At 51.7% G+C, this 15,173-nt stretch overlaps 9 protein-coding genes across 9 annotated transcripts; 3 read left to right on the top strand and 6 right to left on the bottom strand.

Moving 5' to 3' along the window:
• Window positions 1-147: 147 nt before the first annotated feature.
• M436DRAFT_70822 (putative cytokinesis EF-hand protein Cdc4) lies at window positions 148-762 on the top strand (the record flags this gene model as incomplete). The annotated part of the gene is made up of 4 exons (XM_013574292.1): window positions 148-313; window positions 381-521; window positions 576-668; window positions 734-762. The coding sequence occupies 4 exons, from the start codon at window positions 148-150 to the stop codon at window positions 760-762; spliced, it is 429 nt and encodes a 142-aa protein (XP_013429746.1).
• A 327-nt stretch (window positions 763-1,089) lies between these two features.
• On the bottom strand, window positions 1,090-1,763 carry M436DRAFT_41243 (bis-tetraphosphatase; the record flags this gene model as incomplete). Its single annotated transcript, XM_013574036.1, has 2 exons — window positions 1,090-1,614; window positions 1,701-1,763. 2 exons carry the CDS (start codon window positions 1,761-1,763, stop codon window positions 1,090-1,092), a joined length of 588 nt encoding a protein of 195 aa, XP_013429490.1.
• Window positions 1,764-3,110: 1,347 nt separating this feature from the next.
• M436DRAFT_41957 (uncharacterized protein) lies at window positions 3,111-4,316 on the bottom strand (the record flags this gene model as incomplete). Its single annotated transcript, XM_013574165.1, has 3 exons — window positions 3,111-3,938; window positions 4,001-4,090; window positions 4,149-4,316. 3 exons carry the CDS (start codon window positions 4,314-4,316, stop codon window positions 3,111-3,113), a joined length of 1,086 nt encoding a protein of 361 aa, XP_013429619.1.
• Window positions 4,317-5,269: 953 nt separating this feature from the next.
• Window positions 5,270-5,630, bottom strand: M436DRAFT_79721 (uncharacterized protein; the record flags this gene model as incomplete). Its single annotated transcript, XM_013574387.1, has 2 exons — window positions 5,270-5,363; window positions 5,422-5,630. 2 exons carry the CDS (start codon window positions 5,628-5,630, stop codon window positions 5,270-5,272), a joined length of 303 nt encoding a protein of 100 aa, XP_013429841.1.
• Window positions 5,631-6,054: 424 nt separating this feature from the next.
• Window positions 6,055-9,022, bottom strand: M436DRAFT_79720 (ARM repeat-containing protein; the record flags this gene model as incomplete). The annotated part of the gene is made up of 2 exons (XM_013574386.1): window positions 6,055-8,844; window positions 8,900-9,022. 2 exons carry the CDS (start codon window positions 9,020-9,022, stop codon window positions 6,055-6,057), a joined length of 2,913 nt encoding a protein of 970 aa, XP_013429840.1.
• Window positions 9,023-9,444: 422 nt separating this feature from the next.
• On the top strand, window positions 9,445-9,841 carry M436DRAFT_41872 (small nuclear ribonucleoprotein E; the record flags this gene model as incomplete). The annotated part of the gene is made up of 3 exons (XM_013574148.1): window positions 9,445-9,585; window positions 9,640-9,733; window positions 9,792-9,841. 3 exons carry the CDS (start codon window positions 9,445-9,447, stop codon window positions 9,839-9,841), a joined length of 285 nt encoding a protein of 94 aa, XP_013429602.1.
• An 89-nt stretch (window positions 9,842-9,930) lies between these two features.
• Window positions 9,931-10,806, bottom strand: M436DRAFT_61722 (nagb/rpia/CoA transferase-like protein; the record flags this gene model as incomplete). The annotated part of the gene is made up of 3 exons (XM_013574206.1): window positions 9,931-10,058; window positions 10,124-10,630; window positions 10,686-10,806. The coding sequence occupies 3 exons, from the start codon at window positions 10,804-10,806 to the stop codon at window positions 9,931-9,933; spliced, it is 756 nt and encodes a 251-aa protein (XP_013429660.1).
• Window positions 10,807-11,185: 379 nt separating this feature from the next.
• Window positions 11,186-12,038, top strand: M436DRAFT_41261 (ROT1-like protein; the record flags this gene model as incomplete). Its single annotated transcript, XM_013574039.1, has 3 exons — window positions 11,186-11,314; window positions 11,371-11,664; window positions 11,724-12,038. The coding sequence occupies 3 exons, from the start codon at window positions 11,186-11,188 to the stop codon at window positions 12,036-12,038; spliced, it is 738 nt and encodes a 245-aa protein (XP_013429493.1).
• A 663-nt stretch (window positions 12,039-12,701) lies between these two features.
• On the bottom strand, window positions 12,702-13,502 carry M436DRAFT_41498 (uncharacterized protein; the record flags this gene model as incomplete). Its single annotated transcript, XM_013574079.1, has 1 exon — window positions 12,702-13,502. One exon carries the CDS (start codon window positions 13,500-13,502, stop codon window positions 12,702-12,704), a length of 801 nt encoding a protein of 266 aa, XP_013429533.1.
• Window positions 13,503-15,173: the final 1,671 nt, after the last annotated feature.

Genomic DNA, 15,173 nt, shown 5'->3' with positions numbered 1-15,173 from the left:
CCAATCGCCCTGTTTTGTGACGGTTGCCGTCTTCCCCGTCTCTTTGAACAACACAACAACAACCCGCCATTTCCACCTCCTTCACCTTATCTGCAACTCAGCACCTCTACAGCGCAAACGTCGCATAACAGACCACAAACTAAGACAATGGATCAGGCCAACACAACAAACTACAAGGAGGCTTTCGCTCTCTTCGACAAGCGCGGCAACGGCCGTGTCCAAATCGACTCCCTGGGCGACCTCCTGCGCGCATGTGGCCAGAACCCTACCCTCGCCGAGATCAGCGACCTCGAGAAGAGCATTGGCGGAGACTGTGAGTCTGCAGATACACACAAGCACAGCAAGAGATGCAGCGGCTGACAACAAGACAACAACAACAGTCGACTTTGACTCGTTCTCAAAAGTCCTCAACCGCGCTGGTGGTTTCCGCGATTCCGGCGAGCCTGACGAGTACTGCCGCGGTTTCCAGGTCTTTGACAAGGACATGACTGGCTTCATTGGTGTCGGTCAGCTCAGATACAGTACGATAAGCCCTTGGTTTCTCAAAAGAGGATGCTACTGACACACCCCTCCAGTCCTGACCAACTTGGGCGAGAAGATGAGCGACGACGAGGTCGACGAGCTGCTCAAGGCCGTCGACACCAGCAGCGGCGAGATCAACTACGTTGGTATGCTACTCCTTTCCAACCCTCTGCCCTCTCAACTTGCATTCGCTAACACAATCATCCTCCAGACCTTGTCAAGACCGTCCTCGCAAACTAAACACACCCTTTTCCGCCCGATACCCCCATACACCCTTTTCCTTCTCACTCGAAACAAAACAATCTTCGGCGCTTAGGCACGAGGATATGAAGCATGGATGGCGTTTTTCTCTTGTGGTTTACTCTGTTTTGATTCTTGGAACCGAGAACAAATTATATCGCGACTGCCTTTTTTTTTGTTGGTGCAAGACAACGACCGAGATCTGTGCAGCGGTAGTTCTTGTCTCCAAGCATCTCTCTCTCTCTCTCTCTCAAACATCCGTCTATGACATGCTCCAACAGCCTGTATCTTGCGTGATGCCATGCAACTCCTTGTAGACCAGAGCACTCACAAAGACGACCCATTCGCACCCTCCCTCTCCCTTACATCCTTCAGAATCTCCTCTGCCAACCAAGCAGCCTCCTTCTCCATCTCCTCCATACTCCTAGGCTTCCTATCCTCATCCTTTTGTTTCGGAAATTTCCCCTTGCCCTGCCTTTGCTCACCTTGAATCTGCTCCTTCTGATGCATCCCCACATCCCCCTCCACTCCCTCCAACTCCTCGTAAAGCTTATCCCCACCACCCCTCTCCTCCATATCTTTGTCCTTTCTCGGTATCACATGGCAATGCACGTGCTTTACACTCTGGCCCGCGGCCTCTCCGTCTTGAATCGCTATATTGCACGCAGGTGCCCCGTAAACTCTTTTCAACGTGACACTAGCCAATTGAACCGTCGAGAAAAGGTCGTGCAGTTCGTTGGGTCGTAAATCGGAGAGGTGAGGTACGGAGCGCAACGGGCATACTAGGATGTGGCCTGGGAGTAAAGGTTTGAGGTTCACGAGACAGAAGGTCAGGGGGGTTTTGTAGAAGACCTGTGGTGTGAGGAGTGGCATGGTTAGTTGTGTATTCTTGGTGCAAAGGTGGTGGGGGAATGGGGTTAGACAGGGAGGAGCTATACTTGAGAAGTCACGGTAAAAGGACCGAATTTGATGGCTTTGGCTATTGAGGAGGAGGGTGGCATGTCCGTCTGTGTGTCTCTGGAGCTGATTTGGTTGTGCTTGAGGGGCGCAAGGGTTTGTTAGTTAGATTGTACAAGTTGTGTTTGGTTTGGAGGATTCGCGCGATGCAAAAAAACAGACGTCATGGTCGCGACAAGAAGTTTCGTGTTTTCGAGCAATTACGTGAAATTCAATCTCTTGACCTTGAACTCTCGGACTTTCAAACTTTGTGATGTATACTCCATGTCGTATTCGGCTTGGTGTCTACAAATCGTCGTTGTTCGCGAACAAATATCCGTCTTGCCAACACGCAAATAATCCCTCGGTTCTTTTTGATCCTTGAGATTTGAACGACTGATGCATACCTTCGAATCACATAACACCATCATGTTTCTTCAGCTGAGAGCCAGAAGGGTCACAAAACATGAACAAGCACTCTCATAGTCAGGACCAAACTGGATCACATCGGTTTGTTGAGACCTTCAGTTTCTGTCGCCATACACGACCATGAGTGGTCCATCTGAATCGAAAGGGGTGAGCATGGCTCTATGTCATGGCTTGCATTCAACTTTAACGGACAGAGTGCATGCAGTGCTCAGGGAGTCTATTGACTGTTTATCTTGTGTGTTTTCCTCTATTTCCCTTCCTCTAACCTCTATACGATTGTCGTTCGACCGGTCTCTTCTTCCGTATCGTCCTTCCAGTCTCCGGCCTCCTACAATCTCCCGGCGGACTTTGTGTGTTCTCTTCTGCCTCAGCTATTGAACTGATCTCCTTACTTTGTCCGCTCGAAAGCCTATCCATCTGTAAATGCCCGAGGCAACGTCAAAAGACCAAAGAGAGGCGACTTCCACTTGCTTGATAGAGAAACAAGACGGCAACCTTGTGCTGCTTCATGACCTGAGTGTCGAAAAGAGTCTTCGCGTCCATGTTTCCTTCTTGAAATCGGTTTGTTGATGTGTCTACCACATTTGGGTGTGTCCGAGAAAGCCAGGTGGGTGATAGTATGGCGGACAGCGGTGTTCCTTCTTGCTCACGAGCGCCGGTGAGCGGTGGTTCCATCTTGCAATATCGGTCTTTGCTACCAACGTTGTTGGCTGTTTCCTAATTGCACTGGGTTATTCGAAGCTCTTTGAGGGTCGAGTGTGCCGACTATCAGCCTTGCTCGACGAAACCAAGACCAGAGGTATGCCAGATGGCGGAGTAGATCCAGTTCAAGTCTGTGACTGTAGTGTCGTGCCTTGACGTATGACGAGCAGCCGGTCATCCATACGTCCAGACTCAGAGACTCGCCGTGGGAGAATCGTGCATCGTTTTCTGTCCATTACTGTCTCAATCCAAAGACAGCAAAGACATCAAAGCTCCCTCTCTCAAGTCCCTATCTCCTCCACAAATGCCCTCCCAACCACCCCCTTCTCCACATCCATACTCCCCTTGACACTCAAATAATCCATCTCAATGCCACTACCCTCACTCCCCGTCTCCAAAAATGTAGGCGTCGGATCCGGAAGCGCCTGATACAGTTTCACTCCATCTTCCTCTTTGTTGGGCAATTCGATTTTCAATGGCGTGACCTTTCTTTGCGACGATTTGGTCCTGCTCTTACTCCTGCTCTTACTATCGCTTGATAGTGCTTCTTTGGCTCTGTGTGCCAGACGCGCAGCCAAAGGCCGCATGACCGACATTGAGGCCACGATGATGCCGATGGCGGATTCGATGAGCGAGGTGTATGCGATGATGTCGTTTTCCTGGCCGTAGTAGTCCTTGTCGAGACGCAAGCCATCAATATAAGGTATCCTTACCACGGAAACGACACTTCCCAAAGATGCCAACACAATAATCGCATACACTGACGCTTTGCTGCGTCTGTCCATCACCAACCCGGACACGATAAAAATTGCCATGCCTGCGAAGATCCAATCTACAGCTGCGTTCAGAGCAGCACCGAAATAGTTTAGCGGCCCTAGGATGGTCCAGGAGATACACTGGGGGTGCTTCAAGTCGATTGTGGCGATGTTGCCGCATTGGGCGATTGAGATGGCGAGGAGGACGATGTTGAAGATGATGGAGATGCTGGCACTACAGATGATTATCCAGCGGTGGGATGCGCGGTTGGGGATGCGGAGGAAGAAGAGAGCCATGCTGAGTTTGAAAAAGCACTGGTTGAGAAGGTACAATGCGATGCCGAGGATGCTGAGCTGTGGTGATCAAAGTGGTTAGTCGCTAGGCGGTAAAGGAATGGGAAGAAGGGTGAACATACCTCGGCGAGCTTGACTATAGGCTCGAGTCCTTGAAAGTATTCTGTTACTCCGATGGCTATGAACACTCCGCAAGCAGCAAGAAAGCAGATCTGTAGAATTAAGTCAGTGAACTTTAATTCTCTCTCCAGAATAGAGCGGATCTCTCACATAAGCCAGAATCAAGCAGATATCATCGCGACCGAATGACCGAGCAAGACAGCACCGAATCCATATCCGTATCGAGATAGCAATGCTTGATAAGACAGCCAGAGGAATTGGCAACACAATGATCGCATATGGATGCAGATTCAACTGTGCAACATCCGGCGACATCATGATTGCTATCCTGTTAGATTAATTCGACATGCGAAATATGGAGACGAGAGACGAAAAGATAGGGCAGACGAGAAATAGATCAAGATGAAGAGAGCATGACCCGAGGTTCATAAGAAAGTAGGTAGTAGCATCGAACCTTCCTCATTTGTGAAACCTGCGCCTACCTGATAACTGCCATTACGTTGACGGCTTTGAAGCTTGCGGCTCTGAGTTCGAGAAGCCATCCATACAAAGCAAGAGCTATAACAACAGCCCTCGGCAGATCACTGTAGCGTGGTAGTGTTATGGCAAAGATTGACCGATCGGAGCGGTCGAGGCGTGAACATGGTTTGAAACCGACGACCGTTATCAAGAAAGACGTTGACTGTGAAATGTGCCAGGGTCGGTTTTTAAGCGAGGACAAAGACAGACAGTCGCTTTTCTGTTTTGGGGTTATGCGCTGCGGCGAGCAGGGTGCCCAGATGGATATGGTTTGCTGGTGTTGTTGTGTACCGAGGGCTGTCACTTTCACATTCCTTCGCTCAAGCCATGAACCAAGTTGTCGACAGTTCCTGAAACGACACGGCGCCCACTCCGAGCCGTCGACTTACCACACCAAAGACACCATTGTTTGCCTTGATAGCTTCTTGTGCGACAAAGTTTGGATTTGTGGTCAGCCAAAGCGAGCACGACAAGCATGCAAGTCTACATCCCGCTTCAGGGTTCAACGGCTTCTCCGATCACAGTTCAATACAAAAGAGAGCTACATAAACGGCTGTAGCTGTCAATTGTCATCTGTCATGCCAAAACCATTTTACGCGACCGACGACACGAAAACCGTTGCTCTCTCCCAAATGATCTGCCGAAGCCTTTGGAATCATGTCTCTCGTTCAACCAACCATGTCTGCTGCCTTTTGACCATAATCAACTGTCATAGCAAGTATTTCCAGCATGAAGACACCGATGGCCCTCTCTCACTTGCCCTGAGGAGGAGTGTACTTGGAGAAGCCATCGCCGGAGTTGTAGTAGGTCGAGCCATTGGGATTGCTGTAGTAGTACGAGCCGTCGCTGCGTGTCTTGCATTAGCATGTAACCAGAAATCCTGAGGTAGAAACGCTGTACTTACGTGTTGGAGTAGTGGTAGGAGTTGTCGTTGGGGGCATCAGAGCCGTGGTCGCGAGCGCAGTAGTGATTGCCCTCGTTGTTGGTACCGCTGGACTTGTACTCGTACGAAGAACTGTTGCCGCTGGTAGAAGAAGTGGAGTTGGAGTTGGAGCTGGGAGTGGTGTTGGTGTTGGAGCCAGCGTTCGAGTTGGAAGAGTTGTCGGAGGACATCTTGACTTCGAGTTTCGAGATGGACGAATGCAGTTGTACTGTGGCACTGAGTGGATGTTTGGGATGAGGAAAAGAAGAGAAGAGGAGAGGATGCAGCAGAGTTTTGAGATAGCTGCTGTTTGAGGAGGAATCTTTCAAACAAAGAAGGAGCAAACGACAATGCCACGACTTCAAGCTTCAGCAATCACATCGCAACCGAGCTTGCTTCACCGAGTGAGAGTGTAGAATGAGAGGCGCAATTGTATGTCAGCTTCGCCAATATATAGCAAGATCTTTTTGAAATAATGTTTGTCTCTACCAAACTTATAATAAGCGAAAGCCAGTGATGCGCTGAATACTTTCTAGCAGCATCCAATCCCTCTTCTTTTTGGGCCTTCAAAGATCTATCTATTTTGAAAAGAGGCAAGGCGAGGAAGGAGCACGATTACCCGGCAAAGCGGAATCTCGTGGCTTCCAATCTACCTAGACCTTCTCTTGGAGCAACATTCCTTCTCCTGTAAGAATTTGTAAAATCTTGCAATAGCGTGCGGATCTTGCGTGTGTCCCCTGATTGGATGCGCTGCTCAATGTTGCGTAGCAATCGCTCCTGTTCTTGTGGACTGATGGATCCGGAAGGTAGCATCGACACGGTGTTTGCCGTCCACGTTGCTGTTGCCTCGGGCATCAACTGGAACATGGCGAGTAACACTCCAGAGGCATCCGGGAAGCAGTCGGCAGGGAAGGTATACATCATACCTGTCATCAGGCGCTGAACGAGCACATCACCTTGCTGGGACGTGAGTGTTTTGATGGCGTTCTGTACTTCCGGCGGGTTGAGACGGCGGTTGGGGTCTTCGCTGAAAGTTGAGATGGGTGCATTCTCGCCGCCGTACGCGAGGAAGTCGCGCAGGAAGTGGAGGGTTGCTAGAATTGGTGCGTCCTTGAGAAGGGTGAGCGAGGTAGAAGCAGCAGACAGAATAGTGGGTGTCAGCTCATTCGCGATGAACGAGCGTGAGTGATAAGCCTGTACGTCAACACATAGGCGGAAGAAGTCCTCGATGACGTCGGGCAATTGCTCTGGAGGCAAGTCGTTGAGTGCGCGCAAGAATGTAGTGGCTTGTTGTACGTAAAAGTTGAAGATTGCCTGTGTCGTCTCGGGGCTGACGCCTTCTGATTCGTCGGTGAATTCACGGACGATCGAATCGGTGGCCCAAAGGAAGCAGCCTTGCCTTGAAGCAGCGAAGCCAGATGCCAGCTTTTCTGCCAAGCTAGGAAGAAGAGGTGCGGTGTGCGTGCGGTAAGAGAGCACAATGTAACGCCAGCATCTACAGACGCGCTCAAGAACAGGGGTGAAGTTGGAGAAGTTGTCGGCAATAGCGGCCAGAACAGGGAAGATTTCCTGACAGTATTGCACGGCGGGGTGCGGCTCGCCAGGTCTGATCTCTGGTTGGATCCATTGCACGAAGATAGTGATGAGGTTGATGTGGTCAGCCAGTGTCAGCTTTTCCTTCTCGCTAGCGGCAGACTGGGCCATGTCCATTAGACGTTTGACGACGGGATCGCAGCACATCTTGAACGAGCCATAGATTTGGTCGACGGGCTGTTTCGAGAGGACCGATGCCATGCCCTCTGTGATTTCTTCCTGGCTCGTGGGCGGTAACCTGTTGATGACGGTCTCGTAGAAGGTTTGAAGTTGGTTGGTGAAGCCCTTGAGCAGGTCGGAGCAGTCGTTACAGAAGAACCTGAAAGAGAGAGCAGCAGCAGTGACAACCTCCTTGGAAGGATGATCGAAAGCAGCCATGATGAAGTTGAGCTGGGCTTCGAGAGTGTCAGGGTGTTGGGCAGTCCACTCGGTGTATCTTCCAAGTGCCATGACAGCCTGGAAGCGGACCTTTTCTTGATCCGGAATCTGAACGATCAAAGGCACCAGTCTGGGCAACATGATGTTCTCATCCGGAGGAACCATACGGCCCATGGCGCGCATGCTGAACAGAGGAGCTTCGAGCTTCTGCCACTCGGGAACGTTTCCTGTGCTCGCTTGCGGACCGTATGTGTTGACCCACTCTTCAATCTTGACATAAGACTTTTGCAAACACTCGGTGACGCCAATAACCTCACAGCAGTCCTTCAATACATCACCCATCTGGTGACGGAATTCGCGGAATCTTTCCTCCTGTTCGCGGTCGCCGTCGAAGAGGTCATTGTCGTTTCCGCTCTCAGGCTTGGGGAATTCGAGGTGGCCGATCATGATGTCGACCAGATTTAGGTAGATGTCGACGAATTGCATGCGAGCCTGCATATAGCGTTCCAGAGTGATGTACTGTTTGAGCTCATACCAGAAGATAAAAGTGCTACTAATGGCTTCCTTCTCGGTATCTCTAGCAGCGCACTCCAGTACGGCCTCGACCAAACCACGGAAATCGTCGGGCAGACGAGCGATGAGAACGACCCAAGCTTCACCAGCCTCTGCAAAGATTCGTGTAAGGCCCTTGAACATCTCGAAATCTTCTGCTTCAGCGGCTTGTGCGATCTTGGGACGGATGGACATGACTCTGGGATACATGGTCTTGATGATGGCCATGCATTCGTCGACGTCTCTTGTCTCCCTGAAGATGGCGCAAAGAGTCTCGACACTGGACTCGAAAGATGAGTCGGCTTCCAGGGCGTTCATAACAACATCCAAAAGAGGCGAGTTGACAATGTCGTTCAGCGGGACTTCTCTGATCCACGATGTGATGCACTCCATGAGTTGAGGGTTCTTCGCGGCAGCCTCGGACGACTGTGCGTACTGATTGAGCAGTGTGAGGACCTGGTTTCCATTCTCTTCCAACAATTCAACAGTCCTGTCTCTGAGCTCGTCTTCTGTGAGGTTGATCTTTCTGCCTTCTGTGACCTCCTCTGGTAGGACGTGCAAGAATTCGAGGACGCAAGCGATGCCGTTGGGGTCGTTGCCGAGAGTGGAAACGACGAGCTGTAGTACGTCCTTCCACTCGAGCATCTGGATAGCGAGGTTGGCGAGGCAGACGCATAGTTGCGTGCGGATGGGCTTGGGGCCCTGGCTGAATTGGGCGAGTAGCGATAGAAGAGTGTTGCGCAGTTCGGGCAAGGATTCGCGAGGCAGCTGGTGGAAGTCGAAGACGATCTTGCCTTTGAGGGTGGTTGCGGCGAAGAGCTTTGATTCGGTAGTGGCTTCAGGCGAGCCCAGGATCATGAAGGTCGTATTCCATGCTTCGTTCTGTTGTCGTTAGTGGGGTCGTGTTCGATGGCGTGTGCTATGTGATGTCGCATACAGATTTCTGGAATTGTTCGAGGAACTCGTGTGCCTGGCCCTTTTGTGTGCGATCTACATTCGATTGCATGGTCTGCAGAGCAGCCAGCACTGGGGCGAAGGCCTGGGTGCCGTTGGCGGCCATGGTGGGATGTGATTTGGTCGACGGCTGGCAGAGAAGGAGTAGTGGGGGTAGTCTGCGGTGCAAGGATTGGTGAAGACGGCGTGTCTAGTTGCCTGAAAGAATAGGGACTGCCAGCAGACAGAGCAGCAAGCAACAGAGGATCGAAAAAGAGCGAGGTTGTTGATTTGGATCGGGCAGCTCCACATGATTCTTTGGCTGCAATTGACACTGACGCAGAATCGCTCTCAGTCCGTGCGTTGCGCGACTGCTTCATCTGGATTGCTCTTGCTGCAACAGCGACCGAGACGCTGTCGCATCCTGTTCATCGCCATAATCAACTCTCGTACACCATTCGCTCCGACTCCGTCTCACTGTAGCACTCAGCACGGCCAACTGCGACTTGCTACCTCGACCTTCCACAAAACACCAACCCCCCAGACAATATGGAGAGACGCGGACGCGGAGGTGGTGGAAAGGTGCTGCTGCCGCCAATCAACTACATTTTCAAGCTCCTTCAGACCCGCGCAAAGGTCTCGATATGGTTGTTCGAACAGCTAGGCATCCGTATTGAGGGGACCATCAGAGTCCGTCATCTTGTCACCCTGCTCCATCTGCGCGCATACTGATCATGTCCGCAGGGTTTCGACGAGTTCATGAACCTGGTCGTCGACGATGCCATCGAGGTCAAGCAACCCACAAAGACCGACCCAGAAGAGTCGAGAAGAAGCCTCGGTATGCTGATATCCACTGCGCTTCGTGCATTGGTCCGCGTGCTAACCTGTCTCGCCAGGCCAAATCCTCCTCAAGGGCGACAACGTTGCCCTCATCCAGAGTCTATGAGTTTGATGTTTTCCTTTCTTCGCCAATGCCCAGAGCTACCAGCATCGCTCTGCATATCCGCCCCCAACCACGAGCACCGCATCTCTAGATCACGCCCTTACCAATTTGGCCTCTGACCCGCCATCTCCGAGCACCACCGCATCTACCTTCCAGTCCCATGGATCAACCGGCAGACGATATTGCGAAGGAATCATTTGTTCAGCAAGGGCGAATCCCACTGGGGCACCAACGAGTCAGAGGAGGGACGAGACACAAAAATGCTAAAAAGGCGTCGGTACATACCCAAAAATGGTTTCCTTCTGTTCTGTCCATCTGCTGTCTTTGCCGAGCAATGCCGTGTGAGATAGTTGTCATAGTAGCCCTTACCATGACCCAGACGGTTGAGATGTTGATCAAAGGCCATGCAGGGCATGAGGATGACGTCGAGATCTTGTGCGTCTGAAGTTGGTGAATCTCCATCACTGCGGCCTTTTCCTCCAAATGAGTTTGCACGTGTTGAGACGGTGTCTTTTGGAATGGATGGAATGCCCCATTTGTCAGGCTGAAGCGAGGCGTAGTCGTTCTCATCAGCTAGCTGCAGCATATCCATGATGGAAGCAGGTAGGTTATCTGAACGAGGCTGCTTGGGCTTGTAGATGTAAGGCACAAAGACACGCTTCCCTGAAGATAGAGCATGGGCGGTAAGAATCGAGGTGTCGATTTCACCTCGAGGCATGTTCATGAAAATGCTAATGGAACGGGCATTCTGATACTCGGGCAACGACAGAAGCAGGTTTGTGGCATTGATGGCTTACGGTATGTCAGTTTGACTATGGAAGATACGGCGCAACTACAGAAAACGGACATTGGCGTTGGACGTGATCGGATGGCAATGAAGAAAGCAGGCTGTGCAGTTGTGTTCTCACAGCCTTCTTGTCGGACAGTTGAGACTCGGCGCCCAGGTCCAGGGTGGCTGACGACGACATTTTTGATGAAAGATTCGTTGCAGCAATCTTGAGTGTATGAGCAGCACGAGTCGCAGTGGTTGCTCTCAGAGACGAGTGCAACATGTGATTTGAATGTGGTGAGGGCGATGAATGTGCAGAGGCTACTCGTCGAGCGTGTTTCAGGTGGGGTCGTCGCTATTTCGGGCAGGGGCTCGCAGCGTCTCCCCTTCTCCGTGTTTTGGGCTTGCCAAGCCCTCTCTATCCTTGTCGTCTTGCGCATTGCGACTCTCTCAACCTTGTTTTGTAGCCCGATTCTTCTGTTTGCCTGCGAAAACAACACAAGACCAAACGATATCCTTGTCGACTTCATACGCCTCTCCCAACGACACGAACAGCCCGAACACACAGCACCACAGCCATGAGACTTCCTTCGGCATACGCCCTGACGGCGACGCTCGCATTTGGCAGCGTCGCTTCGGCCGAGTTGGTCGACAGCAGTCTGGTCGGCACATGGGCAACAAAGGCCAACAAGACCTTGACTGGTCCCGTACGTTGCATACCTTGGATCCGTCTTGTCAGGCAATCGCTGACCGATCCTTTCAGAGTTTCTATGACCCCGTCAACGACAACATGATCGAGCCCTCGCGACCCGGCATCTCATACTCCTTTACATCCGACGGTTTCTACGAGGAATCCTACTACCGCGCCATCTCAAATCCTGCCGACCCCTCATGTCCCGGTGCCATCATGCAATGGCAACACGGTAGCTACGTGATCGGCAGCGACGGTTCCCTGACCATGACACCCATCGCCGTCGACGGCCGCCAATTGCTGTCTCAGCCCTGCCAAAACAGCCACGCCATCTACACGCGCTACAACACCACCGAGAAGATGAAGGTACGTCCATCACCACTCATACCCTGCCTTTCCAACCAACATACTGACCAGAACTAAAGGGATACCGCGTCTACACCGACCCCTACCACGGTATCCTCCGCCTCGACCTCACCGAGTTCGACGGCAAAATCATGCAACCAATGTACCTCGTCTACAACCCTCCGGAGATGCTGCCAACCCAAACCCTTAACCCCACTCTCGCTGCCGGCACCACCCCCACTTCAAAAGCAAAGCGCCATGTTGGTAGAGAGGTCCCCACGAATTTCAAGATGGGCGTTCAGAGCAAGGTCATGAACCCTGATGGTTGGTGGTGGATGGGCTTGACTTTCACCGGCATTGGCGGTTTGCTTTACTTTGGTCCCAGAAGGATGTAAAGAGGTTGGCTGGGCATGAAATTTACATATTACGGAGTTTTCTTTTTTGATTATGAGGCAGGTTTTCTTTTCCCTGCATAGACGAGGAATGGATGGAGCACGAATGTTCTATCAAGGCAGGTTTCACGCATCAAAGTGGTTGTAGATGTGTTCATTGGCGTTTCCTTTCTGATCTGCTCATCAAGATGATACGTTATGGGAAGGGTTGAGCTCGCGCTGCTTGTAATTATGGGACTCGCTTTGGATTCATGAAGAACTTGATATAAATTGATCTCTTGCTATCTTTCTTGACTAATGATCTCATCATCTCAGGAGATTTTGATATCTGATGCTGAAATGTTCTCCAATGGCTGTCTTGCTCTCCGGTGAGCATTCTCAATACATGATAAGGATGTCGTTAGTCGTCAATCGTTAGTCTTCTTTCGTGGAGAGTCGTTGCTCTCTGCGTGCTTCCTGTCGTGAATCGTGTGCTGGAAGATGCTGTGGATCTCCTTTGGTGCTATTTCGATGCTCCTTGATGCTCTTTGGTCGGACTTTCTTTCCCTTCCAAGTCGTGTCCATGTCAGGAGTCCTCGATATCCCGCTTCCCGTCCAATCTTCGAGATTTCCCCGTCGCGTATGCCGATCCTCAATCCCCTCCTCCCAGCAAGCAGCAGATACGGCCTACCACTTGACCGGCTTCCCCCTCCCCAACAACCGCAACATGTCCTTTTGCGCCTCTCTCTCCTTCTCCCCATCCCTCTTACCCTGCTTGTCCCAGAGTCGTTCTTCTCTCTTCATCATTTCGTAAAAGCCCTTATCCCAACCTTCGCACTTGAGTCCTAGACACCAGAAGCGCAGACCAGGCGTTGAGGCACCGGTATCTGGTGCGGCAAAGGCATCAAGGATATTGGCTGGGCGAAGGAAAGAGGTCAGCAGCAAAGTATCGCGGTGCCAGGATTCGAGGGCTCGGTGGTGGGTCGATAGGGCAGCGGTGATGGCGTCTGAAGAGGCTGAGGTTGAAGGGCGTGGGTATGAGGGAGGTGGACGGAGATGGTTTTGTAAGGCTTCAGTGACCCATTTCGGACGGCGGGGGGAGGTGAGTTGGGATGCCCAGTGCTCTTTTAGATAGGCAGGGATGAGTGCATTGCAACGCTCGAGATCGAGACGGTCGCTGCGAAGGTGTGAGTACATTCCGTAGTACACATATCCGTCCCCGTGCTTGATGAAGAGGGGAGCATTGAGCATGGATTCTGGTGCTGGAGTTGATGGGTCGTTGGATTCGGGGAGACGCAAAATGGGGGTTACGAGACTGCCGTGTGCACCTGGGAATGCAGGTGCAAGAGGTTCAGTCGTGTCCTCGAGGAGGTAGTATCCACGGCCGGGAAGGAGGGAGCGCTCAGATTCAGGAACTGAATAAAAAGAGGGTAGCCATTTCATTCCGCCAAGGTGGGTGATGATGAAGGTGCGGCTGAAGGCGTGCATCTCTGGAGATGGGGGGATGTCTTCGAGCTCTGAGGGAGATAGCAGAGGTAATTCTCTGAGGTAGGTCGGTTGCCAGGTTAGAGTGGTGCGATTCAGAGTCGATGCGGACGCGTTTTGCTTTTCTCTCTCAAACCCTGCCGTATTGTGCAACTCTGGATGCTTGATTGCTTCTGCCGGGAACACATTCGACTCGACTGCCTCCGATGGCCATGCATCTTTCTTGTTGGTGCAGACGGATTCGACTTGTGAACGCTCTGCAGCCTTCGCTCTTGCAACTCTGGTACTGCGATGGGGACGAGATTTCTTGTTCTTCTTCCTTGGAGCATTCTTGACGGAGGTGAACTTCTCTTGCACAGCCATCGACTCTTGCTTGGAGTTGTCAGAGACTGATTGTTGTGCTTTAGTTTCGGCTGGTTTGCTTTCTTCCATCTCCCATTGTGTGGACTTGGAGTCTGGCTTTGGGGTTGGTGGTGTCAAGGCACGCTTGTACATTCTGCGGTGGGGTGGAATCACGGATGGTACTTTTACCTTTGCTGTATCTGAGACTTCATGCGTTTTGGTGGTACTGTCATTGGTTGTAGCTTCGATTGCTGGAGTCCAGTCCTTGGATACTTGTATCTGCTGAGAAGCGTACTTCAAATGCGGTGCAAGCTTTCTGGCTCGCTGAGTTGAGACAGCTTCGACTTGGACCGAGGTGACATTGCGTTCGGATGATTCCTTGATCTTGATCAACACTCCCGAGCCGGAACCCTTCGAGGACTTGGAGCGCTGAGCACTGGGAGTGTGGGGATGGATGCTGCTGTTGCCCCAGGCTGATTGTACTGGAGTTGCCATATCCTTGGGAGTACTGCTTTTGTTCCGGGTCGCGTTGGAGTCCTGCATGGGTGTGCGCACTGCGCGTCTTCTATACGAAGATGGACTCAACTTTGTCAGAGGTGTAGAGATAAGAGTCGAGTCCCACTGTCTTTCGGGTTCCTCTCGAGTTACCTCGGCTTGCACATCGGCGTTCGCAGTATGGATATGAAAAGGAACGGCCGGTCCGGACTCCATTAACATCTTGTTGTCGACTTCAGGCCCTCCGATGTGCTCCACATCCTCTCTCAACTTTGCTGCCCAAGCCTCTGCATCTTCCGCTTCGGAGAGGTAGGCTGCGCCACCACGGTGGACTCTACCACGAAGCAACGTCGCCAGAGCTTCCATTTGCTCAGCTCTTCGGAGAGCGCTTGATTTGGAAGTTGCATTTTCATGTACCGAAGTACTGGCGTATATACGGACCAGGTTGGCATTCTTCAACGCCGAGTGGAGCTTTTGCTCTTGGGTGCGTGGCTCAAGTTCAATCTGGCGGGTGACCTCGTCGTTCTGCCTGCGGTCTAGTCTGACCTGAAGCGCTTCGACATGACGACGCAGAGCGGGTATGTCAAAGACAATAGCCTGTTGCATCTGGTAGAGTTGTTGCTGGAGGTGTTGCAGTGACTGTGATATCTGCATGTTTCTGTAGTGAGAGTTGACGCCATCTTGAAACTGCTGTTGCTCCAAGCGTGCGATTCGATCGGAGTGCTCTGCGTTCTGGGACTGTGAAGGTACTGGCAGATATGGGTATGGTACCATCGCATGCATTGGATTAGCAAGTGGTAGGCCGCCAGGTCCAGAGTAGAAAGGATCTGGAGTGAG

Source organism: Aureobasidium namibiae (genome assembly GCF_000721765.1).
Source record: "Aureobasidium namibiae CBS 147.97 unplaced genomic scaffold scaffold_4, whole genome shotgun sequence".
Taxonomy (NCBI): Eukaryota; Fungi; Ascomycota; class Dothideomycetes; order Dothideales; family Saccotheciaceae; genus Aureobasidium; species Aureobasidium namibiae.
The sequence above is the reverse complement of the archived record's forward strand: the minus strand, read 5'-3'. Positions and strand labels throughout refer to the sequence as shown.